The 25,651-nt window shown below is 41.7% G+C and overlaps 1 protein-coding gene across 1 annotated transcript; it reads left to right on the forward strand.

The window, feature by feature from the left end:
* Window positions 1-2,371: 2,371 nt before the first annotated feature.
* Window positions 2,372-25,651, forward strand: tbx21 (T-box transcription factor 21). Its single transcript, XM_037691247.1, has 6 exons — window positions 2,372-2,892; window positions 17,511-17,665; window positions 22,218-22,339; window positions 22,998-23,156; window positions 24,375-24,436; window positions 24,767-25,651. The coding sequence occupies exons 1-6, from the start codon at window positions 2,372-2,374 to the stop codon at window positions 25,542-25,544; spliced, it is 1,797 nt and encodes a 598-aa protein (XP_037547175.1). The 3' UTR covers window positions 25,545-25,651.

The raw sequence follows: 25,651 nt of genomic DNA on the forward strand, positions 1-25,651 counted from the left end.
ACAATGCTGTGATTGCTAGTATCACTCAGCCCTCTGTGAACAGTAAACAGCCATCAGTGTGCTAATGATCCATTGTTAGGCTGATGGTCCTTCTTGAGCATGTGATCAGCTGGTTTTGGTTGTCAGCAGCAAACTGGTTGATCCACCCTGAGAAGGTGCTATTTAAGAGACTGAGCTGAATACAGCACCTCAGACTGAGGAAGTCTCTCGGACGAAAGACAAAACGTTCCTACATTTTATTTATTTATTTATTATTTATTTGAATGCCCAGAGGACCAGATTTAACTTTTTTAGATTTTTCTACCTGGATTATTGAGCATGCATCAGGATATTCAGGAGCACAAGTTGCTCCAGAAAACACTTCCTGTTTCATCCAGATCAGCTGTGATCGGTCACAAGCACCGAGAAATGAAACATGGGTACAGTTTTGTTTGTGACCGTGTTTGTCGTGTTAGCAAAATATCTCACGAATCACTGCAGGGACTTTAATTAATCTCCTAATTAGTCAATGGACATTAACTTCTGAACCTATTCATTCATACCCATCTGCTCACCACAGACTCATGTTCAGGCTGCTGTTTAATACACCGTATTATTTTACATCATTAGTGTTTAGCGTATATCTTAGCGTATATATACATTATTATATATATATATATCTTACATCCTTGTATACTTTTTCTTTTTGCACTTTATATTTTTGCTATTTTTGGGTGCCACTGGGATCCTGAGTACATAATTTCTTTCCACCTCATGCACCACATGTGATGCCAATGACAATAAACTTGACTTGAACCCCAGTTCAAGATGGCCGCCACAGTGTTTACAGATGCTGAGCTCTAATTTAACGTGGCAGTAGCTGAGAGTCATTCAGAACACAAGCTCTAGGTGTGATCACAGTGATGTGGGATTCTGCTGCAGCTTGTGAGATTACAGATTACACGAAACGTTCCAGATTTACCCAAGTCGTTTCTCAGCAGAAGATGATTTCAGGTTCAAGCTTCCTTTAAATTGATCTCCATCCTATCGACTCGTTTTAAACTGTTCAAATAAGCAGGTTTTGCTGTATTAAAGTGATAATGAGATATTCAAGTAACAAAATGATTCTAAATGAAACCATGTTTAGGGGAACCTGTAAACATATGCTGATTAAATCCAGCATTTCTTACGTGCATCCTGACGTGTGGAGAAACTCAGGAAGTTTCTGAAAGTTCTGTTTGCTGCTCAGAGACAGAAACATTCCTCTGCGTTCAAACATTTAATCTGTTTTCAACAGAAACGTCGTCCCCATCAACACCTTTCTGGGTTTTACAGGCCCTGATTTAAGTTTAATCCAATAAAATCTCAGTTGTTCAAAAGTTTTATGTTTTGACCGATAACAGATTCAGGTTCATTTAAATGGTTAAACGTTTTATTTTGTTAATCCATGTTCCCTAATTTCACACTTTAGATGTATTTGCTGAAATAAAATACTTGTTTTTCTTATTGTATGTTCAGCCACAACAAAATGAAAGTATTCTTAATAACTTTTATTGAGCATCAGAATAACTTTTAAAGTTTGTTTTCTCACATTAAATAAAAAAAAAAGTGCTTTATATGAAAAACGTGGCATAAAAACTAAAAACGCTTGAAGAGCCAAACTTTCTTTCTGAGAATGACTGGAATGGAAAGTGAAGCGGATGATTCAGTTTATGGTGAAAAACAAAATTAAAAAAAAGGAAGAAAAAAAACAATGTGGGCGAAACTTTCCTCTTTTTATCAAACTATTATAATTATTTTAATAAATTACAATAAACGGCAGTTTAGAGGAATGACCAAACGGCTGCAGATTTAAGTTAATTAAAGCAAAAAGAGTAAATTTTTACATTTGATTAGTTTTAAATTACTGATTTTGCACAACTTACTTTATTTAAAAGTAATTAAAAATAAACACCTTTGAATTATTTATGTTGGAGGATGAATAAAAATATCCAAAACCTTGTGAATAATACCAGGCGTCATGTTGTGAGTAAACCCCCGAGACCGAGAGGTTACAGGGCAGTGCGCGCGCGCGTAATGATTGGAGTGGGGGGGGGGTCTGTCAGGTCCTCCCCTCCGCACCAGACACTCCTCCACAACATGACCACTTGGGTTGAAACGCAGAGCGTGCGTGTGAGTCTCTGCTGGTGTCAGTCTCTCAGACACTCCTGGAGGAAACAACAAATTAAAAGTTTGTAAAATAGTGCGAACGGAGCGCGTGAGGGATGTCGGCGCGCTTTGACTCACCAGCCCAGACTCCGCTCGCCTTCTTCTGATTTTTTTTTTATGCTTATTTTTGATTCTGAGTTCAACTTATGACATTTGCCACCTCAGTCCGGGAGCGGGGCTGCGCATGGGCGGCACCGGCGGCACTTTGTTCCTCAGCATGTTGAATGGCACTGAAGCGCAAACTCCCGGCATCAGCGCGCACCTCCACCGCGGCGGGAAGGACCTCACCGAGTTCAAAATGGGGATCCAGGACGCCAGGTTCTATTACCCGGACTCGGTCCAAGGCGGGCAGGACTCGCTGGCCCTGCAGTACCACCCGGACCAGGCGGTGGGGGGGTACGGAGCGCAGCCCGGCCGCTTTTACGCGCAGACGCTGAGCGGCGGCGTGCGCTCCCCGCCTCGGAGCGCGGCGGGACAGGGGTACATCCCGGCGGCCGGGGACGGCTTCCACCCCGGAGGGAAGGACGTTTACTCCCCCTCTGCGGAGGGCTACCCGGGGGGGTTCCAGCACGGCTACCAGCGGCCTCTCTACCCGCTACCTGGGCTACAGGTGTGCGGGAAGACCCAAGTTCTGCTCAACAACTACCCGCTGTGGGCCAAGTTCCACAAGTTCCAAACTGAGATGATCATCACCAAACAGGGCAGGTGAGTTCCACCAAACTCTCCAAGTGATTATTCTCATTATATTAGAAGAGTCCTTGTTTAAAAAGAAAAAGCTGAAAAAACCGCGCGTTTGTTCCAATTTAAATCACGGAAACTCTTCAAGTTTTAACTTTTAAGACTTTTGTTCTCGTTGGATCTTTCCAGTCCTCCTGTGCAGGCCTCATACTTTGTTTGAAAATTAACAAACATCTCAAATTCAAATTGGCTAACAATGGTAATTTGTGCAAAACTAAACACGTTCATGAAGTTGTAAAATTTAAATATTTTAAATAGTAAGACTGTTTTTTTTAATATATATAAAATTCAGTTTGACCTTTTGCGTCACTGCAGCTCCTTCACTTTCATCAATTCTCCTCAAAAAGCAAAAAAAATTCTAACAATTTTCCACCAAAAAGCCCAAATAATTTTAATTCGTCTAAATAAAACATATGATTTCAACATTCGGGTGTGTCTGCTCAGACACAGGATGGCAGCTACAAAACTTTAAGAACAAAAAAGAGGATTTTAAATGTGATGGTTGAAGAAAAGGACAAGGAGAGAACTGTTTTGGGAGGCGCTGCCCACTGGGCTCCTGTGCAGGTCACCGAGCATTAAGCTGCAGGATTAATCCACTAATATGTGTCTGACAGAAGGTTTCAGGCCAACGAGTCTCATGTGCAGAAAACAACTGATTTGTCACAACAGGACGGTGATATTTCTGCTGAAGACTCGTTGCTTTTTATTAAACTGCTTAAATACATGAAACAAACACATATTGGAGTTTCAAAGTTTTTAACCAAGAAGAAAGATCCAGGTGAAAAGTTGCAGCTCGTGTCATTTCTGCAAAATATTCCCCTTTCACCTTCATACTGGTTTTACTTTCACACTCAGTCTGCTCCTTTCTTTAAAGATCATTTTATTTTAGTGCTTTTTTATTTTTATTTTTTAATGCATCTTCACAAATGTTTGAAGTTGTGATGGAGGCAAAAAAAAAAATCTGATGAAAATGTGCATTTTAGCTGTTTCTTTTCATGTTTACGTGCGTGTGCCGCCTGACGTTAAGCGGCCTCGACAGGTTCCTGTGCAGAAACACTCACTGTGGTCACCGTTACCCGTGAGGTCATGCCATTAAAATACATTTTAAAAGCAGCTCGTTTCAGATTTGACTTTGGAAACCGTAAAAAAAATAATGTGAATAAACTGTGGAGGTGTTTTTCAATCATTTGAGGAAAAAGTAACACATAATGTGCAAAAAAAAAAAAAAAAAAAAGCCACAAACCTCAAATTACTAAAATGTGAAGACGATGACAACGCTGTTCGGCTTTTATTTTTTCGTCTTGCTCGCACACGGAAGCAAAGACTTGCAAAAGAAAGCCACAACAGCAGAAAAAGGATATTTTTTATACGTCTGAGGCAAAATCCCCCTAAATTATTTATCTTGGTTTCAGGCCTCCAAACTAAATTTGCTGTGATTTCAGAGAGGGGGTCTGAGGCTCTGCAATGTTAATCATAAGAGGAGAGATTGAAAGGGGTGAGAGGAGACGGGTCAAACAGCAGCGAGGCTTCAGATGGCCTCGCCGAGGAACCTTTGAAGTGCAGGAAGTGAGAGACCAGATTCCCTTTTTTCTGCTGTTCTTCAGCACAGTCGGGCAGATCTCTCAGAAGCTTTGCTCGTGTGCCACTCCTGGCCTTTGAAAACCTGCACACATGTTCATGACCTGTGGCAAAGAGACGACTTGATCTGCACCCCTCGCAGGTCGACGCCGTCTCATGCTCTGCGCGTCCTGTTCGACTGAGGCAGAGTTCACCGAGGCCGCGTGCAGCCGGGCGTCGACACGTTAACGCAAAGGATGAAATCGCATCAAAGAGGTTCATTATCCAGGTGTATTGTTATGAAATGTGGGTCTGCACTCAATGTAAACAAAGGCCTCAGCTGAACCACGTGCTCGCTCGAGTCACGTGACGGCTGATGTCTGCGAGCAAATGTTCTCGATAAATTGGCCCTTTCCAAGTCACTTCAGCTCGTTCTGGACGTGAACAAACACAGGTGGCTCAAATTTTACTTTGAAATGTTTAATTTCAGAACAGACTGACAAAATAACAAAACGAGTACTTTAACACCAAAACTCTGGATTTTTTTAAAAAGTGTGATGCGAGTAAAGTTGAAACAGGGGACTGACTAAGGCAGTACCGATTGTTATCCACCTGACGAGGGTTTCTTAACTTTATATTACTCTCCCATCAACTTTAAAGCAGCCCAAACCACAATATGTACCCCCACAAATGTTATATTAAAATGGCCGTGATGTGTACTACTTTCATTGATGTTCGAGTTACCATGGCGACAGACTGCAACAAAGAAGCCATTTTTCTTATTCAAAATGCCTGACTGAACTCAACGGCTTCTAACTCAATTATTCTTTGAGATGTTGAGATGAAATTTTGTGTGGCGATACCTGAGAACGTTTACCATCACATACTGAATCCAAATCAAAATCCAAGATGGCCGTCTTAGCTAAAATGGAACAAAAAAAATTTGATAACTGCCATATTTAGAGCTATTCAGCTGAAATGTGGTGCATTGGTAGCTGAGCGCGAACCCAAACACATAGTGCTGTCGAATCAAATTAAATTGGCGGCAACTTTCTCCAGGAACTTTTCTAGTTTTTACTTTTTATTATTTATTCATTTGGCCAATCTGCTGATCCCACACCACCCGGGGAGTTATTGGTTCAGACGCGAGTCCAAAAAAAAAAAAAGGCAGACTTTTCCAATCAGTGGTTTGTAAGAACCTCTGAGGAGAACTTTTATTTGTGGAATCTGCAGCTTAACACGCCACGATTATTTTGAAATAAATAAAATTGTTCCTGTAACCGCAGCACGTAGCTGAACGCTCTTAACGATTGGTAATAAATCCTAAAATAATGAAAAGTTCTGCTCAGCTGCGTTCTGAGGAGACGGGTCTGACTAAGATCTCTTCTTTGCAAACGTTTTAGGGAAATGATGTCAACCTTCAGAGGAAGCTCATCTGCTCTCTCTGCTCCGCTGAGTCCAAACGGCAATAAGCATCAGTTTGATGCTTCTTCAGAGGAAATAAATAATCCTTTCATTTGTTTTGCTCTTAAGAATAAGGGAAGGTTCTGAAATGAGAGGCCGAGGTCCAGTTTCAATCAAGATGGACTTATCACAGATAGTACTCAGCTTTAAGAGGATGTGTAATCATTTCCCCTTCCTAAATTATTAAAAAATAGGTTGTATTTTGGAAATTAATCAATAAAATAAATGTGGACGTGCCAATTTAAAGGGACATTTCACCACATTCATATTAAAACCAGACAAGAATAGATTTAAAAAAGCCATTTTAATGTTTGGAAAGCGTGTCTATTCGTTTCTCGCCATCTGAAAGCAGAAGTTGGGCCTATTTCAAGGTTTTGATGGTATGACCATCACTTCCTGTTCAGCTGTCTATGGGTGCCTGTGCAGCTTTTCGCAGAAGCATAGAGCCAATATTTTCACTCAGCTAAACAAGTTCTTCCTCCTTTCGTGCAAACGACCTCGTCTAATAAAGCAGTGTTTCGAGTCCACCGCGCTCCGAGCCGCAGGCCCCGAAAACAGAGTTATTTTTCACCTGCGTTTCTATATTTGGATTTTAAAAAAGCAGAAAAGGTAGAGCTAATTAGATGTACTGCTGATAAATCCAAACGAAAGAAACGAGCTGAACCCACGAGGTTTCATATCTGAAGTGTTTATATTCCATCCCTTTTTTAGAGTCAACCACTCTTTTCAGCTAAAACTGGCCACCATAAGCACCAACGTGCATGTCAGTCCAAGACCGTTTGTCTGTGATTAATGTGGTTTTTCTTTAAATTTTCATCAAAATGACTCAAAATGTTCATTTCCAGATGTTTGAGCAGGTGTTTCACTCCCTCCGCACGCCGTATTTATTGTTTCTATACAACCGTTTAGTGGATTTGTAGAGATTTTTCCACACGTCTCTTTAAGAAACGCTCGTTAGTGCCGTTTCTACGCAAAGTGAATAAAAACCGTGTCGAGAAATAAACAGTGGCAGTCACCGAGAGGCTTAAAGTCACTCGTAGTGTTCCTCAGTCAGGAGAGAGAATTGTTATTGTACTTTTTATTCAAAATGTGGCTTCTGTCGTCAGCAGGGCTGTAATGAGACACAACCCACAAGATAAGACTAACAGAATTTAATTTGAGATAAAAGGTTTGGCCACAAACTCAACTGACTGGTCTTGAATCAGAACTTGAAACGATTCTTCAGCTCAGAGGATTAAACTTATTCACACGAAGAGCTAAAGTTAAAAATCTGATCCAAGGCTACAAATAAATCAGTTTTTCACATAGTTTTGCATGAATACTTTCACACAAACATCTATCCCATCAGTCAGAACGTAAAGTTAATAAAATACTCGTGTCTTATCACTTTTTTACTGTTTTAATGAAACGATTGTCCCAAAGTCCGTCTCTCAGGGAGCGACTGCATTTAGTTTCACCTCCACAACAAAAAGGTGGACTCTTTTCTTAAAAACTCAAATTAATAAAGAAGTTCAAGCTTTATTTTCTCAAATAATCGTGTGAACGCAGCTGATGTTTGTGTTTTTAATTAAAGTGCGGTCAAAATTTTCACACCTGGATTTGCAGTCGAGGTGCTAATTTCACCAAAGACTTTTTCAGATGCAAGTCGATGCAGACGTAAAATGACTGATTAGATTAAAAAATGTCAAAAATTTACCATTTTTTAATGTCGGTAACTTATTTTGCAATTGTATTAATCTGATATGTGAAGATGTTTTATTGTTTAAAAAAAACACACACGCTTACACCTAAAAACATGGAATTAAGAAAAGTTAAATGAATTAAATTTGGAGGTAAATCTGGTTTTATAGAGCCCACAACACAGTGGAAATGCTTTCTGTTGCCAATTTTATTTATTTGCCCACATTTAAATGAATACTTGTCGTTTATTTTAGAGGTTTAACACAAATAAGTAAGTGAGAAGCAAAATATTTGGATTATTTTAGACCTGAACGATTCTAAACCAGGGCTATTCAACTGGTGGCCAACTTCAACCCGGCCATTTTCATAAAAAAATAAAAAAGTGGTGGGGGGGGTCTGTGTTTGGGATTCTGTTTATTGCATTTATGATTCAATGCAATAAAATAAATACATTTAAAAAGGCAACAGATCATTGTAAGCTTTGGTTTATTTGCATAATGATTTTAAATCGCTGGATGTCCGGCCTTTCAGAAACTGGTCCCCTGAGCAGTTTTGTTCAATAGCCCTGGTATAAACTCAGGATTTTGTTTAAAATATCACAAATGGCATCTAAATGTTTTATATATTTTGCCATTGCAAGTTAGTTTTATGATTGACAGGAAATTCAAGATGTGGCACAAGCTCTTGCAATAAATCCACAATGATGTGCCGTACTTGAAGTCTAACGATCGTAATGTTCATCGAGTAAAGTTTTGGTTGTTCTCATTGCATCCCATCATCAGCACCATGGGTCGCTTCAAAGATAAATGACACAATGTAATGCCATACAATAAGGAGGGGAAGGTTCATCCTCCCCCACATCATTAATTGTGACTCATTTTAATAATTTAGATCAGCAACAAACAAAGAACCCATGATGTTAAAGATTCAGAGGAAAGACTCGCTGCCGAGAACAAAAAGGGGCTAAATAACATTTTAATCTTGGCGTTTTCCTTCCAAACGGACGATTGTCTGCAGAAATCATCCCGGTCAGTTTAATTAAGTCTTACAGAGAGGGAGCTGGACAGGCTTGGGTGTCATCCAGATCAAGTCGGACCAGAAAATGAGTGTCTGTGCATTAAAGGAGATGCTCGAGTCCAGCAGCAGCTGTAGACTGGCATGTTTTCGTCACAGATGATCAAACGCACGCCGAGTGACAAAAACTGGACCTGAGCTCCTGTCCGGATGAATCAGCAGGAGCGCTCATGTGGAAAAGTCCTCTCCTCGGTGGATAGCTGGTTCTCTCTCCTCCTCTCAAGCTTCTGTCTTCCATCCCCAGGATAAAACCCTCCATCACTCCACCCTCTGCTCTTTCCTTTTCCCTCCACTTCCCCGCCCCCCTGTGGTTTCCCCTCCAACATTCAGTTTATTTTGATTTTATGTTTTAAATGTCAGTGCGTTACAGACGGGTCCTTCCGTCATCATGTTTGGAGTCTTTATGTCGCAAACTGACGACGTACCAGTCGTTTGTGTTCAGGAGTTTCTTGTGACTGCACAAAAAAAACGATCGAACGCTGTAGTTGAAGCGCGACGTAGCACGCGCACGTTTTGTCACCACAGTCTGAAAATAGCGGGCATGAGTTTAACGTTTCAGATACTATATTCATAAAGCGCCGCCCTCGCATGCAAATACCCCTCTGTTGTGTTTTCTATGGTTTCCCCCCGTCTCTAGTTCTGATTTCCTATAAAAGGCTCACTTTAAGTAAATTGACAATATCAGTGGAGCAAACTTTCTCGATTACTTTCACAGCGCGTGGGCGGGTTGATCCCTTCCTACGAGTTTCTGTTTTCGCTCCTATTCAACGGCGCAGTGGAAGAAGAGCTCTTTCACCTGTTCTCTGCGCGCCACTGAAGAGCTGCTGCCACGATTGTGTTTCACACCGAACACTGATTGATCGTTAGGCTGCAGCCAGAAAGGCCCAACTGGGACCGTTAACTGCTGGGTTTTGTTTTACCACCAAATGGCAGGAGAGTGGATGTGCCGTTGAGCTACAAGTACAAAATAAAAAAGGTCTTCTGAAGACTCATAAAGCAAGTAGACACTTCTGGGAAACCACTGACCTGCAAGAAAATTCAAGGAAAGTCCTGTGAATGTGATAATTTAAATGTTACAGTTTGGATCTGTTGACGACGACTCGGAGCAGTCGTCTGCAGTCCGTGTCTCCATCAGCTGCGACCGTTGGCAGCTATGGTGCACGACACCAACATTTGTGGGGGTTCTCAATTTCCTCTTGACTCGCAGAGGCAGTCTTGTTTGAATATTTTAACACATATTCAAAGATGTCACACAGTCGACTCAAACCCTTTTCAAACCATCCGAGGCCATCGCTCCAAATGTCCAGGAAAAACTGCTCAAGCTCCAACTTTTATCATCTCAAATGCTCTCCTTTAAAGTAATCCAAGTTAGTGGCAGCTGCTGAGGTGGGCACGATGTGCAACAATCAATGTGCATGACAGTTTTATGAGGGTGCGCATAAAAATAAGCAGAGATTTTCTAAAAAAATTTCCACGGAACACGTGGCTGCACAGCTCGCTGGACAAACGCTCAGAATTTGTTTAACCTACAACGACAGGTTTGTTTTTCTTTGCGTCGCCAGCAGTGGGACACCATCTTTACATGCAACACAACCGTCGAAGCCATCAGTTTGGAGAGGGAGTCCTGCAGGAGTCGAGCCAAGAGCTGCTCGTATACGAAACTAATAACGAGAGAACTTTCTTGCAGCTAAGAACTTCAACTCAAACGTTTCCTTGCAGTTTGAGCAAAAACTTTAGCACATATTTTAATAACTGGTCACTTTTTTTGCAACACAGTTTTAGTCACCATTTTCTCAAAGTAACAAGGTTGAGTCAGATCTTCTGGACCAGTGGTTCCTAACCCTGTTCCCTGAGGAACACCATCCTGCACCTTTTCGGTGTTTCCCTGCTCCAACACACCTGATTCAGTGATTTAATTACTTCCTCTTATTCTGCAGAACCCTGTTAATCACCCATTTATTAAAATCAGCTGCGTCTTACCAGGAAACATGCAGGATGGTGTTCCTCAAGGACCAGGGTTGGGAACCCTGCTCTTTGTTGAAACGTTTTGACTTGTCCAAAAACACAAATGGCACCTTCTCATAGTGGATCAACCAGTTTGTTGTTGACATCCAGAACTAGTTGTTCACATGTAAAAGGGGGATCATCAGCATAACAATGGACCATCAGAGCCCTGATGGCCTCTTGCTATTCACAGGGGGCTGAGTGATACTAGCAATAACAGCATTGTAAGAGGGGGACCGTTGAACACGGAGGCTCCGCCCCTGTTTAACGATGGACGGGTTCTCTTCACAAAGATGGCCTCCTTCTCTCCTCTCTATCAATGATGTGAACATCATCCCTGAAAGCGTGACCTCTGGCCTGCAGATGAGTGTAGACTGGTTAAATTAGAAAACCTGTTTGATTTATCTACCTGGATTATTGAGCATGCATCAGGATTTTCTCTCCATGCTTTGCTAACCGTGTGCAACTGTGGCTGCAGAAATATCCTGCCGCAGATTAAATTTCACAGAGAATTGTTCAGTTTCTCAACATGTTGCCCACTATAAAATCTGCACCTTGTGTTTGTAATTGCTGAATTTTACCACGTGGAGTTGTTTTGAGATTAAACTGGCGAGACGGAGATTAGCATCAAATTTATGGCGGGAAAAACTCAGCTGCTAACTCCAGCTTGCAACAAAGATGCTGTTTGACTGAAAAAGTAATAAACTGCAGTTAAAGTGAAAAACAAACCAAAAAAAAAAAAAACAACTGAAAGAACATTCTGTTAAACCTTTTTAAGCTTGAAAGCAGAAATTTACACAAACGAGCTCTGAGAAGCCAATAGCTTGACTTAGATGAGATTACGCAGACTTCCATCGACTGCAGGGAAAATGCTGTTCGTAACCACTCCTAATGATGCCAACTCAAAATGAATGGAGAAAAGTTAACCGTGCTCACAGCCAGTTTGTGGTTGTTCAGACGCAAGTGTGCAACATTTGGAAAAATAACCAGAACAGCTGCTTCTCCAGTTCTTTTACAGCCAGCAGCTTTGTGCTTTTGCAGCTCAACCTCAAGGAGCTATAAATACTTCAGCCGTCATATCATCTTCCTTTTCTGTGTGTGTTTCTTAAACTGCCAGTGGATTAATCAGGATTTAAACTAGTGGGGTTATTGTTTAAATGCAATAGAGAAAATGCAAACAGGAGAAACCAGGCTGAAAGCAACACTTTTAGATTGTGGGTTTTGATACGCAGTATAATGTTTAAAAATCAGTCAAAGCTGAATGAAATGTGTCCAAAAAATGAATTTATTTAAAATGACCAAAACAAGTAGCTCGAAAAACAACTCGACCTCTAAAAGTCCTAATTTACAGGAGGATTCCCCTCGTTTCCTTGGTGCTGATGACTCACATTGGTTTAATTTTATTCATAATTTATTGTGCTTCAGGTTTAGGAAAATTAAGCTACTTTAAGAAAGCAAGTATACTTTGGACTATCTAACCAGGTGGAGTCAGGTCCTCTGGATGGATTCTTCTTTGTTGAAACGTTTTGCCTTTTATCCAAAAGTCTTCTTCAGTCTGAGGAGCTGCAACAAACTCAGTCTTATAAATAACACCTTCTCATAGTGGATCAACCAGTTTGTTGTTGAGCCAGAACTAGCTGTCCACGTGGAAAAAGAGGGACATCAGCCTAACAGTTGATCGTTTGCACCCCAATAGGTCGTTAGTCCTCTTTGAACAGCAAGCGGCCATCAGGGCACTAATGATCCATTATCCAGGTGCTAACGACCCATTGTTAGGCTGATGATCCGCCTTTTACATGTGAACAGCTAGTTCAACCACTGGTTGATCCACTCTGAGAAGGGGCTTCTTATAAGACTGAATTTGTTGCAGCTCCTCAGACTGATGAAGTCCTTTGGATAAAAGATGAAACGTTTAAAAAAAAAAAAAGAAGAATCCATCCAGAGGATCTGACTCAGACCTTGTTGGATTTTTCTACCTGGATTATTGAGCATCAGGACATTTTCAACTACGTTCAGTGCAGGTGCTAATGCTCTATTCAGATATTTTGCTGGTATCTTTATTTTAATTTTTGCAAGTTTATTTTACATCGTAATTCAAATGCCATCAGACCAGTGTGAACAGTTCACGGCCCTGAAGAGACCTGCATGCATGAAGACGAGACGTCGCGCACGTCACCTTGTGTTTACGGCTGCTCCTCCTTTCAGCATGTGTGCATCCTTTCTGAAGTTGTGCAACCAGAGCCAACTAAATTGCCTGCCATGTTGGTTTCATGCAATGTTTGCATTTAACCTTGCAAAGGTTCCTGCTGGCTCCGGCACAGAACTGCCACGTCTGTCACATTTCAGTCAGAAATGATGGATGAAATGGGACATGATGGTTCAGACGGAGGTCGCTTTGAAAAACCATGGATACGTTTCCAGTTTAAATGAACAAGGCCTAGGTCTGATTTGAAATTTACAAAAGAAACCAGAAATTCTGATGTTGAGACTGACAAAACAATCCAATAAGTGCTTATTGGGTCACTTTTGCATGTAGTGTGAACATCTGTAAGGCTAATGCAACAAAGTCCTATCGAAGTTTATTTTTTAATTATTATGCTTTGCACAGCGGAGCTTTACGACTCGGAGGAATAAGCTTTTTAACACCAACAGTCCTTGTTCGAGAAGTGAATGTTGTCCTTGAACAGCTTTATTTAAATAAAATGCAAAAATGCAAAAGAAACAGACCTCGGGTCTACTTCCTGGTGGGACATGTTTGTAAAACCTCCAAAAAAGGAGGTGTTCAGGATGCATCCTGGTCAGATTAACCTCAACTGTCTCTTTTGGATGAAGAGGAGCAGCTTTAATCCAGGCTAATCCAGAACTATGTAAAACAAAAGGCTTCAAATGGTCATTTTTTTATGTTAGTCCTTGGCGTAATCCCAGCCTGGATTAGATTACATTAAATGAAAGGATGCTTTGCCATCACCAATCATTAAATCTAACATTAACCAGTTGCATTTTCATCATCGTCATAAACGAGACATGCACTTCAAGTAATGACTTGTATATGAAGCTTGAGGTCTTAAAAAACAGCTGAAGGTAAACAAGTTGTGCTTCAGACTTCACAACAAGCAGCATGTGCAGCTTCCTTCTCACATGAACCTCCTGCTGCCCTAGGGTCAAAATGGCCCACTCTGTGTTCAAACTGAAGTTCTGACCATGATTCATGATGAGATCTGCAGCTTGGAGTGCAGCAGCCTCAAAACCCACTCTAAAGACCGACCGTGACTTGTTCTGTTTCTATTCAAACTTCTGGACTTTGTGTCGAGGTTCATTATTGTGTCAGTGAAACGGGTTAAGGAGCTTTTCAAGAGAACTAAAACCTAAAGATAACAGCGGAAACCAGACGTGGCTTATATATATATTAAAAAAAAAAAAAAAAAGGTAATGCTCCACTGTTGATGCAGATAAATAGGCTGGGACTAATGAGGAGAAGTGGCTACAGGTGTGACAGGTGAACAGGGTGCAGGTGTGAGTGGGCGTGGCCTGAGGGGAAAGTAACGATGTCACCAAGACTAAAACACAACAGAATTAAATGCAAGAATCACAAAAGATGACCAAAAATACATAAAACTAATCATAAACTCAATCAGAAAATAAACAAAAGAAAAGGCAATCAAAGTAGGATTATAACTTTAAATATGCCTAATGTAATAAAACTAATAACAAGTTTTGTTTTATTTTTTTCATCTCAAAATGTAAGAATTGGCTGAAAACAAAACAATAACACCCAAATTTAATAATTTAGCTTTTAACAAGACAGGGTTTTCTGGATTGTGTGAACATTATTTATTTATTTAATTTATTGGCTTGCTTGTTTATTTGCTTATGTACTTGTTTGTTTGTTTATTTCTTTCTTTCATTATTTATTTGTTTGCTTATTTATTTAATTGTTAATTTATTTATTTGCTTGTTTATTTGCTTACATGTTTGTTTGTTTGTTTATTTCTTTCATTTTTAATTTATTTATTTGCTGGTTGATTAGTTTATTTATTTTCTTATTTATTTGTTTGTTTATGTCTTTCTTTCATTTTTTTATTTATTTCCTTGTTGATTTGCTTATTTATTTATATTTACTTGTATATTTACTTCATTCTTTATTTGTTTGTTTGTTGGTTCATTCATTCATTCAATTGGTTGTGCTTTTCTTTCAGTCCAAAAAAAAAAAAAACCCAAACCCCAGAGATGTTTATTTTATTTATTTATTGTGTTCTGAACAACATTTCAAATTAAAACAAATAAGCTTGAACTCCATTTATTTAATCTGACCTGATTTTGACATTAACTCTAAAAACAAGCCCGTGCATCACTTTAAAAAGCTTCGAGGCTCCTTGTCCCGGTAGTTTGGTGATGGAGTTATTTTTGCTGCTTTAGTTTCATGAAGACGTTAAAACATCTGTGACCGGTTTGGACACTCGGTGTGAAAGAGGAGTCACAGCTGTGCGATGAAGAGTCGGGTGCTTAAATCTAGTGTTGCCCATGGATGATAGAGTCAGCTGCTCAGGAAAGCTCTTGTCTTCTTGGTCACCAGAAGATGCTCTGTGGACGGTCGGTGAGTGTGCCGAGCGGTGCTGCGTTTTGATTCGGTGTATCCCAGCTCCTTCCCTGGCAGTGAACCCGGGCACGCCCTGACCTCCCAGTTACCCCGTCTCACTGAAGCCATCGCTGGTCAAAATGAGTTCAACATGTAAAGCCCCGGCAATCAAGAGCATCTTCTGGGGCATCTTTTATTAACTGCAGCGTTAAATATTCACCAGCAGCGTCAGCCCTCCTCGCTCCGGCTCGTCAGGTGGTGGAGAGGCCGAGTCTGGTTAGACTCAGCCCAAACAGGAATTAAAAAAAAATGTTATTTTACTAAAGAAACCGATGGGTTTTTGACTATAAAGAACTAAAGTTCCCTCGCTGAAGTCAAATCTGTTTGTTGTTTTCTGATCTAAACTTTTGGTTCAACCTAATGAAGAACTTTCACAGATTATGACCAAATCCTGCTGTTTCTTGTTTTTTTAAATATATACATTTAAATAACTGTGACATGGTTTTTATGTGCTCGTTGGTTTATTTACCTTCATTAAAACAACTGATTGTCCTTTGGCACAGTTGTTGTCAGAAACAGACAGATGTGTGATTTCATGTTCTTTACTGTTTACCAATCCTGGCTTTCAGGAAGCGCAGCGCGTTTTTAGACGTGCACCAGCTCCAATTCATCGTTTTCACGACTGTAATCAAAGCAGCAAAAACCCCGTCCATGTGAAATTTTAACTTTTTTAATTCAACATTTGGTATGTTGATGTTAATTTAAGAAAGTGATAATCAATTTTTGTATTGTTTTGTGTCGTTTGTATACTTCTCATTTTGTGTGGTGTTTGTTGTTGTGTGTGCCTCATTTATGGTTTTCTTTTAAAACGGGTCTCTCTTGAAAACGAGACCTCGTGACTCAATGAGACTAACCTGTAGAAATAAATGTTGAATTGTAACTAGAAACCACAACAACAACTGAGCCGTGTTTACCGGCTTTTCTGTGTGTAGTTTGATTGTGTTCTGCGAAAGGTGACAATTCAGAAGAAGATAAAAAATGATTATTTGTTCGTTCCGCAATGACAACATCTGCATTATTGAAGCTGTGAAGAATTAAATCATATGTGCTGAGTTTTACGGTTAAATTATACGAATTTTAAACAATTTGAGAGTCAATCTGGCGAAAGATCATTAAGAACATTTACTCATCCTCAATCTGTCTGAGAGACGCTGTAATTCAATTCAAGGTGCACCGGCTGCACTGATCCAAAGACAAGCTGTCCAAGATCAAAGCCAACCTGGACCCCGCATGCAGTCATTGTAAACAAACTCCAGCTACACTATTGCATACATTGTGGACCTGTCCCAAACTGCAGACCTTTAAATAAACTTTGTTAAAAAAATTATACAGATATCCCCCATTTTTCAAGACTACAGTCATAAGAAGAAAGTCTTCTGGATTTTTCAAAAACGCAGCTTCAGATTTATTTGAGCCGGCCAGAAAGGAAATGCTGAGATTGCCCCTTCCTCCACTTCATCCTCCACCGCTACATATGGCTCTTTTCCATTAGTACCATTAGTACCGGTACAGCATGATTCGACTCGGCTTGGCACGGTATGAGTTGTGTTTCCATTATACTTTCAGTAACAGTTCTAGTGGGCGGGATCAACTCGGAGCCCACAGGAGTACGTGAGGCCGGGACTCGGGCAGGCCGGTCGGCAGCACGGAGGATCTTCCAAGGGTGAGATGACACCCTGCCTGGCCTGGGGGGGGCTCTGAGGCTCCAGTGAAGAGGACCAGGGAGACCGGTGGAGCTCTATCTAGCTCACTCTGAATTTTGTTATCGGCCACCAAGCACAAAAACCGCCTGCACTTCAGCATTAGACCACAGTGTTATCATTATTGTTTTATAAATCTTTAAAATAGGTCAGTACCTGAGATACAAAAATAAAAAATGTGTGAAGTCACAGCTCTCAGTTTCAGGTGTCTCTTGTAAATGAGTCCCTGAGGCTCGATGAGATTAACCTGTATAAATAAAGGTTGGATGACGTCATCCTGGAACAGACGGCATGATCTGAGTTATCTTTCTAACATGATTTGGTATTTCAAAACCTGAACAGAAGTTTTGAGTGTTTGTTGTAAGTTTTCTCGTATTTTCAAACTGTTTTCATATTTTCTGAGTATGATCAACTTTTAGGCTCGTTTACTCGCGACGCTCTTATTTATTTGTTTTCCTGCGTTTCTCCAGGAGGATGTTCCCCTTCCTGAGCTTTAACATCAGTGTCCTGGACCCGTCGGCCCACTACAACGTCTACGTGGACGTGGTTCTGGCTGACCAGCACCACTGGAGGTACCAGGGAGGCAAGTGGGTCCAGTGCGGGAAGGCAGAGGGTAACATGCCAGGTACATTTCAAACCAGAATGATGTTTAATATTGATTTTAAAATATATAAATCATGTTGCTCCTGTCTTATTGATCAACAGAATGTTTTCAAACATAAATAATTAATAATAATTTAGGCCTTTGAATGAATGCATGACATATTTTGACGAAAGACGTCAAGTTATAGAAAGTTTGGTCATTTTGCACAAGCTCGTGAAGTACTTCATGAAGATGACTCTCAGCTACTACCACGCCCAGTTTTAGCCCAGTATCTGTCAAACTGACCACGCTGTCGCCATGCTTGTGTTGCCAAAGCTCACATATGTGTGGCGGCCATCTTGAATTGGATCATCTAGAAAAGTCGACCTGCTGTAGAAATACGTCTAAATATTAATTTATGAAAAGTTTCATGAATATCCATTCAGTGGTTTCTGAGATGTTTTGCTAACAGAGAGTTGAGGCCAATAGTTAGTGGCAAAGCTTTGTGCTCCAAGCATGTGTTGGGGATGACTCTCGGCTACTACCGCACCCAATTTTAGCTCATTATCAGTAAAATTAATTAAGTTAGCATGAAGTTTTCCACTTTGGAGAAATTCAGACTTAGTGTCTGCAAAACTCACCAGAAATATCAAAGTGTCAATTTTGTTACCAAATCTAAATTTAAAATTGTTGAAGATTTAAAAAGTAAAATTGAACTCATGAGTCCGTGTGGAGGTGAGAGGCCTACAGCTGAGAGCGTGCAGCTTGGAAGAGCCGGAGGAAGTGGTTTGTCTCGCAGCTCTTCCACAACCACCGAGGGGCGACCAGAGCTGCATCACGGAGCGCCTGGAGGCTGAAAAACAGGTTTTGTGGACTTTCTGGTGTTTTTCTGAGTCAGCAGCTTCTCTGCACATTCTGCAAGGCGTGAAGTCCTCGGTTTTTTTCTTAAGCTAAAACGTTTCCCGTTAAGATGAAACAGTTATCACATTTTTATCTTAGTTATCCTCTCGTGATTCAATTCAATTCAAAAATACTTTATTAATCCCAAAGGGAAATTAAATGTTGTTGTAACTCTTTATCTTCGTTTCATTAAGAGATGTTGTAGATGCTGATGGTTGTAGGCAGGAAGGATCTCTTGTAAAGGTCCGTCCCAGAGCGGATCCCAAGAAACTGGTCGCAGATGCCATCCGATCCGTCCACCCAGACTCGGCTGGACTGTCGGTTGAATGCTGAGCAGAACTCCTCCCAGAGTGATGGCCACTCCTCCCAGCAGCCTGCCGAGCTCCTCGCCGCTGCGGACAGTCGGCTGCAGGTGCCGGGGGATTATCCTGTCTTTCTGCTGTCACGAGCCGTGTTTCCTGCTAGTTCCAGGATCTTAGTGGTCAGGCACTTGAGTACAGCTGGCAAGGAGACGAGAATGCATCCACGGTGCCTCCTTTTCAACTCATTTGAGATTTGTGTCTGTAGTTGAGATATTATGTGAGCTTTTGAGATGTTAATGAGCAGCTTACGGTTGTAAAAAACACCTTGTTGTTATGGTTACGCATCATAACAAATGTCCAAAAACGGTTCAGCACCAGAACTCTTCTACTCCGAAGCCGTACTGTCGTTCGCTGAAATATGCAAGGCCTTCCCTGAAAAAGATGCCGTCTGGATGGGAGCAGGTGTTCTAAAACACGTGTATGCTTTTCTGCATTAATGGAGCCTTTCCTGGCGTAATTATGCGCGAGGCATTAATGCACCCCCATACCATAAGAGAGGCAGTCTTTGAAGCCGAGTGCTGATAAATGGCTGAATGGTCCCTCTCCTCTTTAATACAGAGGACACTGTGTCTGTTGTTTCCAACAATCGATTCGAATTTAGACTAATTGGATCACAGAACAGTTCTGGACTTCAACTCAGTCCATTTTAAACGCGCTCTGGTTCTTCTTCTTTGCCTGATAGAGCTTTAAACAGCATTTTGTAGATGAACTGTGTTTACAGACAATGATCTGTGGAGATGTTCCTGAGCCCAACACAGAACCAGACCTGTTTTATATAAAGTGGCCCCCGAGGGCCTGAAGATCACCACCATAAAGTGTTACAGCCTTTGAGCTCAGAGATTGCTACAGATTCTTCTAATCTGTTGAGATTATGAACTGTAGATGAAGAGACATTCAATTTACCATTGAGGATCATTGTTTTGAAGCTGTTCCACTATTTTCAGACAGTTTTTGGAGACCGGTGAACCCCTGCCCATCTTTACATCTAAAATGCTCTTGTTATACCTAGTCCTCTCACTGATTTATTAATTTACATAATTAGTTGCAAAATATCAAAGTTAATGCTCAATAACCAAGTAAAAAAATCCAACAAAGTTAAGTCAGGTCCTCTGGATGGTTTCTTTGTTGTTGAAACGTTTCATCTTTCATCCAAAGGACTTCGTCAGTACGAGGACCCACAACAAACTCAGTCCCACAAGAAGCACACTCACGTAGCGGGCCAACCAGTTTGCTGATGATAATACAGTTTCTGGAGTCTGCCCTTTTTGAACTGACGAAGTCCTTTGGATGAAGGACGAAACGTTTCAACAAAAAAAAGAAACCATCCAGAGGACCTGACTTTGTTGACTGGTTGTAAAATGCTGTTTCTGATCCATCTAATTTACGTTTACAGCCTGTCCCAACAATCAGAGACGTGTTGCTGCCTTCAGATTTTAAATTACCTTTTATTATTTGTGCAAATTGCTGGTTTAAACATTTGATATGTTTACGATGTTTCGTTTTGAATAAAGCACAAGTCATTGCATTCTGTTTTCATTTGCATTTTACACAAATTCTCAACAGTTTTTGGAATCTGGGTTGTAAAAATATATATTTTTACTGAATATTGAAATCATTTTGAGGGTTTTAAGACAGAACATTGTGTTCTTATGTCGGCTTCCATGATTCATAATTTCTTCATGTTGATGCCTCAGGAGGAAAAAATATGCATATTTATAATAAGTCAACTAAATCTGTGTTTTGTGTGCGCCTGAAGTTAAAGAAACCACAATAAATATGCTGTAAATGAGAGAAACTGGAAGGTGTTGTCACACATTTATCAAGTGTGGAAAGGTGAGCGTTAACGTGCTACAGTTGTGGAAACTGTGGTGAAACAACTTTTTCAATTAGAGTTAATAGTGACACGCGTGGTGTGCACAGATAAGGTCAGCAGGTCGATGTGGTGAACGCTGTGAAAATATGAGATTTATCATTTTGCTTTAGAAAATGTTAACTCAGTCAACTGTTCTGAAGTTAATCACATCAGGATCTCTTTATCGGATTAAAACGGAAACATTCCCAACAATAATACTTTAATTTAAACATTTTCTGTTGGTAATGCTGCACGTAGCTGAAAATGTTAAGAAGTTAATTTAGTTGTTTTAAGGGATATCTGTGGCTCGTTTCTACTCTGGCTCTCGCTCAAGACGGTCGCTCCTGCTCTCCCTCCCCCTGTTCTCCTCTTCCTCCTTTGCTCTCTGTGTTTGAAGCTCCTGGTACACATCTCACAAACAAAACATACGATTATGGATCTGGTGAACTGGACTTTCGACACAAACGACAGGGTCCTGGAGAGCCCTCATGTCCGGCTGAGACTCACGCTGCGGCGTACATCAGAGCTCCGTGGGGAGTTTGGCAGCTGATGTGTTTCTCAGTTTTCTCCCAGGAGGACGCTGATTACATTTATATATTTGGATTTATGATAGCAGGGGTTCTGTTCTTTGGCGTCAGCGGGGCTCTGTTTTATCGACTTTTGAAGAAGACTTCGGCAGCAGTTTCGGCCGTGGCAAAGCTTCTGAGTCAGTGCGAAGGTTTGGTTCATGCTTCGAGTCCTCAAAATCAGCTGATTTACGAGCTAAACCGTAAGATGGAGGTGATTTGTGAGAATCGCAGGCCACCTGCAGCTTCTAGCACTCGTCAGCATGTTGGGATCAACCTTGAGGAAGGCTCCTAACACGGATCAGTGGAGTGAAATACCCATAAATTTTGGCCATTTTGGGTCTGGAAGGTTCCAACAGGACTCAAGGCTGACAAGAAAAAAAAAGTCTGCCTGAAGAAAAATCAACAATTGTGTCTTATCTGAATCTGACTCCCCCGTTTGGCCTCGGATATGAGCCGACTATCAAATTTCTCCTGGGACATGGGTAACTGGGGGCAAAGCTTTGTCTATTGTAACACCCACCACCACACACACACACACACACCCTTCGAGAACAACTGTGCTTGCTTATTAGAACTGCCATCTGAACAACAACATGGGGTCTATCTGAAAGTGCTTTATGGACAAATCTCAGCGTCTTGACATCAAATGCATGCAACGTGTTTAAATCATGTCCTGATAGGACAAGATGTGAAAAGATCTTTTTTTTTTTGTAATACCACTATCCATCCTCATGGTTCTTACCTTTTTTTATTAAGTATTCTGATAAACAATAAGGGGCTGCACTTTTTAGCAGCAGCAACGTGCACTCCGTCCGTCTTTCAGACGACTGCACGAACATAATCTCACTGTATCCCAGTACAATGGTAGTAAAACTTATTCTGATTCTCATAAATGCCGTTCTTGATTTCAGGGAACAGGACGTACATGCACCCCGACTCTCCCAACACAGGAGCTCACTGGATGAGACAGGAAGTGTCGTTCAGCAAGTTGAAGCTCACCAACAACAAGGGCAGCACCAACAACGTGGCTCAGGTTAGCTGCCGTCGACCTGTCAGAGTTCGCATTTAAAATCCAGCTGTTTATAAAACTGTCTGAGACACCATAAAGCCAGCATGATGAGACCAAACATCTTCTAAAATCTTTAAAATTCACGTGTAGAGAGATAATTCTCTCATCGTTTTGTGCTGTCCAAAAGTCTCGGATCGTCTCTCATTTCCTGATTCATGCTCAATAATCGGGTAGAAAAATCTAACAAAGTTAAATCAGGTCCTCTGGACGGATAAAAAAAAAAAAAATTAAACTTGTTGAAACGTTTCATCTTTTATCCAAAAGACTTCTTCAGTCCGAGGAGCTACAGCAAACTCAGTCTTATAAACAGCACCTTCTCATAGTGGATCAACCAGTTTGTCGTTGACATCCAGAACCAGCTGTTCACATGATAAATGAGGACCGTCAGTCTAACAATTGGTCGTTAGTGCCATGATGGTCGCTTGCTATTCATAAGAGGCTGAGTAATACAGTAACAACATTGTAATGGGAGGGGGGACAGGCCTCCGTGTCCAACTGCACCCCTCTTACAATGCTGTCATTGCTAGCATCACTGAGCTAAATTGTCAGAAATCATAAGAACACCATATCCGTGAAAGCCCAATGAGTGTTTTATTTGATGAAACTGTTGCTGTGTGTCCAGATGATAGTCCTCCAGTCGCTCCACAAGTACCAGCCTCGGCTTCACATCATGGAGGTCAAGGAGGACGGCTTGGAGGACCCCTTCCTGTCCTCTAAAGCACAGACTTTTGTCTTTTCGGAGACTCAGTTCATCGCCGTCACTGCTTACCAGAACGCAGACGTAAGTCACACCAGAGTTTAACTCGTTTAGTTATAATTTACACATTTCATCAAAGTGAATGAAGGGCTCAGATGTAGTTAGTGCAACAGTAATCTCTGTTTTACTCTAAGTAGAGTAGGTCTGCTTTTATAGTTGCATGCATTAGGAATGAATGAATTCAACTTTACTACCGTATTTTCCGCCGTACATGTCACACCGCCCTATAAGTTACATCGGTCCAAATATGTCCAATAAAGTGGAAAAATCAGTAAATAAGTTGCTTTGCCGTATAAGTCGCATCTATTATGTGTCACTGCTGTCAACCTGGAAATGTGTTGTGCCAAAAATAGATTGGCTGCCAAATGGCAGCCGCGGGAGCGTGCACAAAATGATTTTAACAAGAATTGAACAAGATTAACACTTAAAAACAATTAATTGTTTACTCGACTTTATAGTTAAGGTGTGTCTCCGTCTAACTTTTCCTTAATAAATGCACTCAAATCAGCTGCATTTCTCCGGGGCGGTGCAGTGAAATGAAGCTGATTTGACGGTTGCTCCAGGCGAGCTGGACGAAGGTGGCAGGCTATGGCAAGCCGATAGTGTCATTAATAGCCACTTTTTACTTATTGCATGACACAACGGCATGCCATACTACTTGAGTACCATCTAGTGGCTGAAAATGGTAGTGTTCAGTATTTTCAGTCATAATAAAAGTCAGAGTCGGAGAGATTTATTTGTCATACACCGGTGGGACAAAACTATGTACACAGGGTCCCAGTTGCATCAAATGGTCTTATAGTATCTTAGCCAAAAATTGGTTTATAAATATGAGAAAAAAAATCCATAAATACCTCGCTTCGGCGTATAAGTCGCAGGGCATGTAAATTATGCAAAAAAACACGACTTATACAGCAAAAAACACGGTAGTTCTTGTGTCAGTGCACATATTCAGCTAGGAGCCAGTTCCCCTCAGCTGACCAAGGATGTGTGGATCACTATCTTTACTAACAGCTGCTCGCAGACTTTGTCTCAAAGTTTCTTTGCACCCAGTCTGTTCTGTCGGAGTGCTCACCCACTCTTCGGTTCTAAAGATCAACTCTTTCCACCATGAGAAGTAGCAGCATGTCATTAATTATTAGTCAGTGACCTCCTATCTAACTGCTCTCTTGTTTCTCTGTCGTAGTTGCTCACTCCTTCTCTTTTTCCTTTGCCTACATGCTCTCGATGTTCCCCACACAGATCACTCAGCTGAAAATAGACCATAACCCCTTCGCTAAAGGTTTCCGCGACAATTACGACACGTAAGTAATTTGGAGAACACTTGGGAAGCTCACAACAAAACCCTCTCCTTTTTTTTTTTTTTGCACTGGTTTGAAGAACATTGTGTGAACTTTGCATGAATGATGGAACAGGATCACTGCTGGCACCAAGACACCCTGAGTGCACATCACCCGTTTAATATTAAAATAGATGCAATTACTGCGCTGCTGCTGAGCGCGCTGCAGTGAAAGGGTGTGAGGGGCTGTGAGATGTTTGATAGTTGTTTGAGGTTTGAGCAGGAAATAACACCTTCTTTTTTTCCTCTTCTTCTCACACTCTCTTCTCTTCACCTCCTCCTCTCTCCTGCCTAGGCTCTACGCCCCTCCTGACTCTGATCGCCTCACCCCTTCCCCTACAGAGGGCCAGCAGTTGCTGCCGGGGACCTGCTACCCACAGGGCTACCTCTCTGAACAGTACATGAGCCCCCTGCCTCAGAGCCGCTTCTATGGCCGCGAGCCCATTGGTATGGGCCAGCAGCACAAAGACCCGTCCTCCAACCCCGGACCCCACAGCCGCTGGTACCTGCCGCCGCAACAGAGCGTGGCGCCAAACCGGCTTGATTTCCCTTCCTCCTACGAGGGGGACTTTTCTGGAAATGGTTTCTACAAACCTTTCCCCCTGCAGGCGTCTGCTCACCACGCCCTCAGCTACTATCCCGAGCATCCTTTTGCATCAACCAGCGTATCGGGACCCGCCTCCGCCGGGTGGAGCACCAGCCGACCCACGCCACAGTACCTGACTCACAAACCTGCCCCTGGTCTGGGTTGGTTTCGACCCATATCGTCCTCTACTTCCTCCTCGTCGTCTTCTACGCCCCCGGTCAACGCCAGGCTGCATCCTCCCACCCTCCTCGAGTCTCTGCAGCCCCCCCTGCTGCAGGACAAACCCAAAGACACGGCAGAGGACGCCTGGCTCGAAACCCCCTCGGTGAAATCCGTAGACTCGGCTGACTCAGGCCTGTTTGAGGGCGGCAAGAAGAGGAGGGTGTCGCCCTACACGTCCAGCACTGAAAACTCCCCACCTCCGCGCGGTGGAGTCATCTGCGAGAAGGACAGCGATCCAGACTACTATGGCTACTACACCCACTGAAGGCCTCACGCTTCCCCACCTTCCCGAAACCTTCCACAGCACCATCATGGACCCACGTCTGTCCAGTCAGGTGAAGACAAAGGGCTGGAACAATTTCTTCATGCACC

The sequence above is a fragment of the Nematolebias whitei genome, chromosome 17 (assembly GCF_014905685.2).
Source record: "Nematolebias whitei isolate Nwh7 chromosome 17, NemWhi1, whole genome shotgun sequence".
NCBI lineage: Eukaryota > Metazoa > Chordata > Actinopteri > Cyprinodontiformes > Rivulidae > Nematolebias > Nematolebias whitei.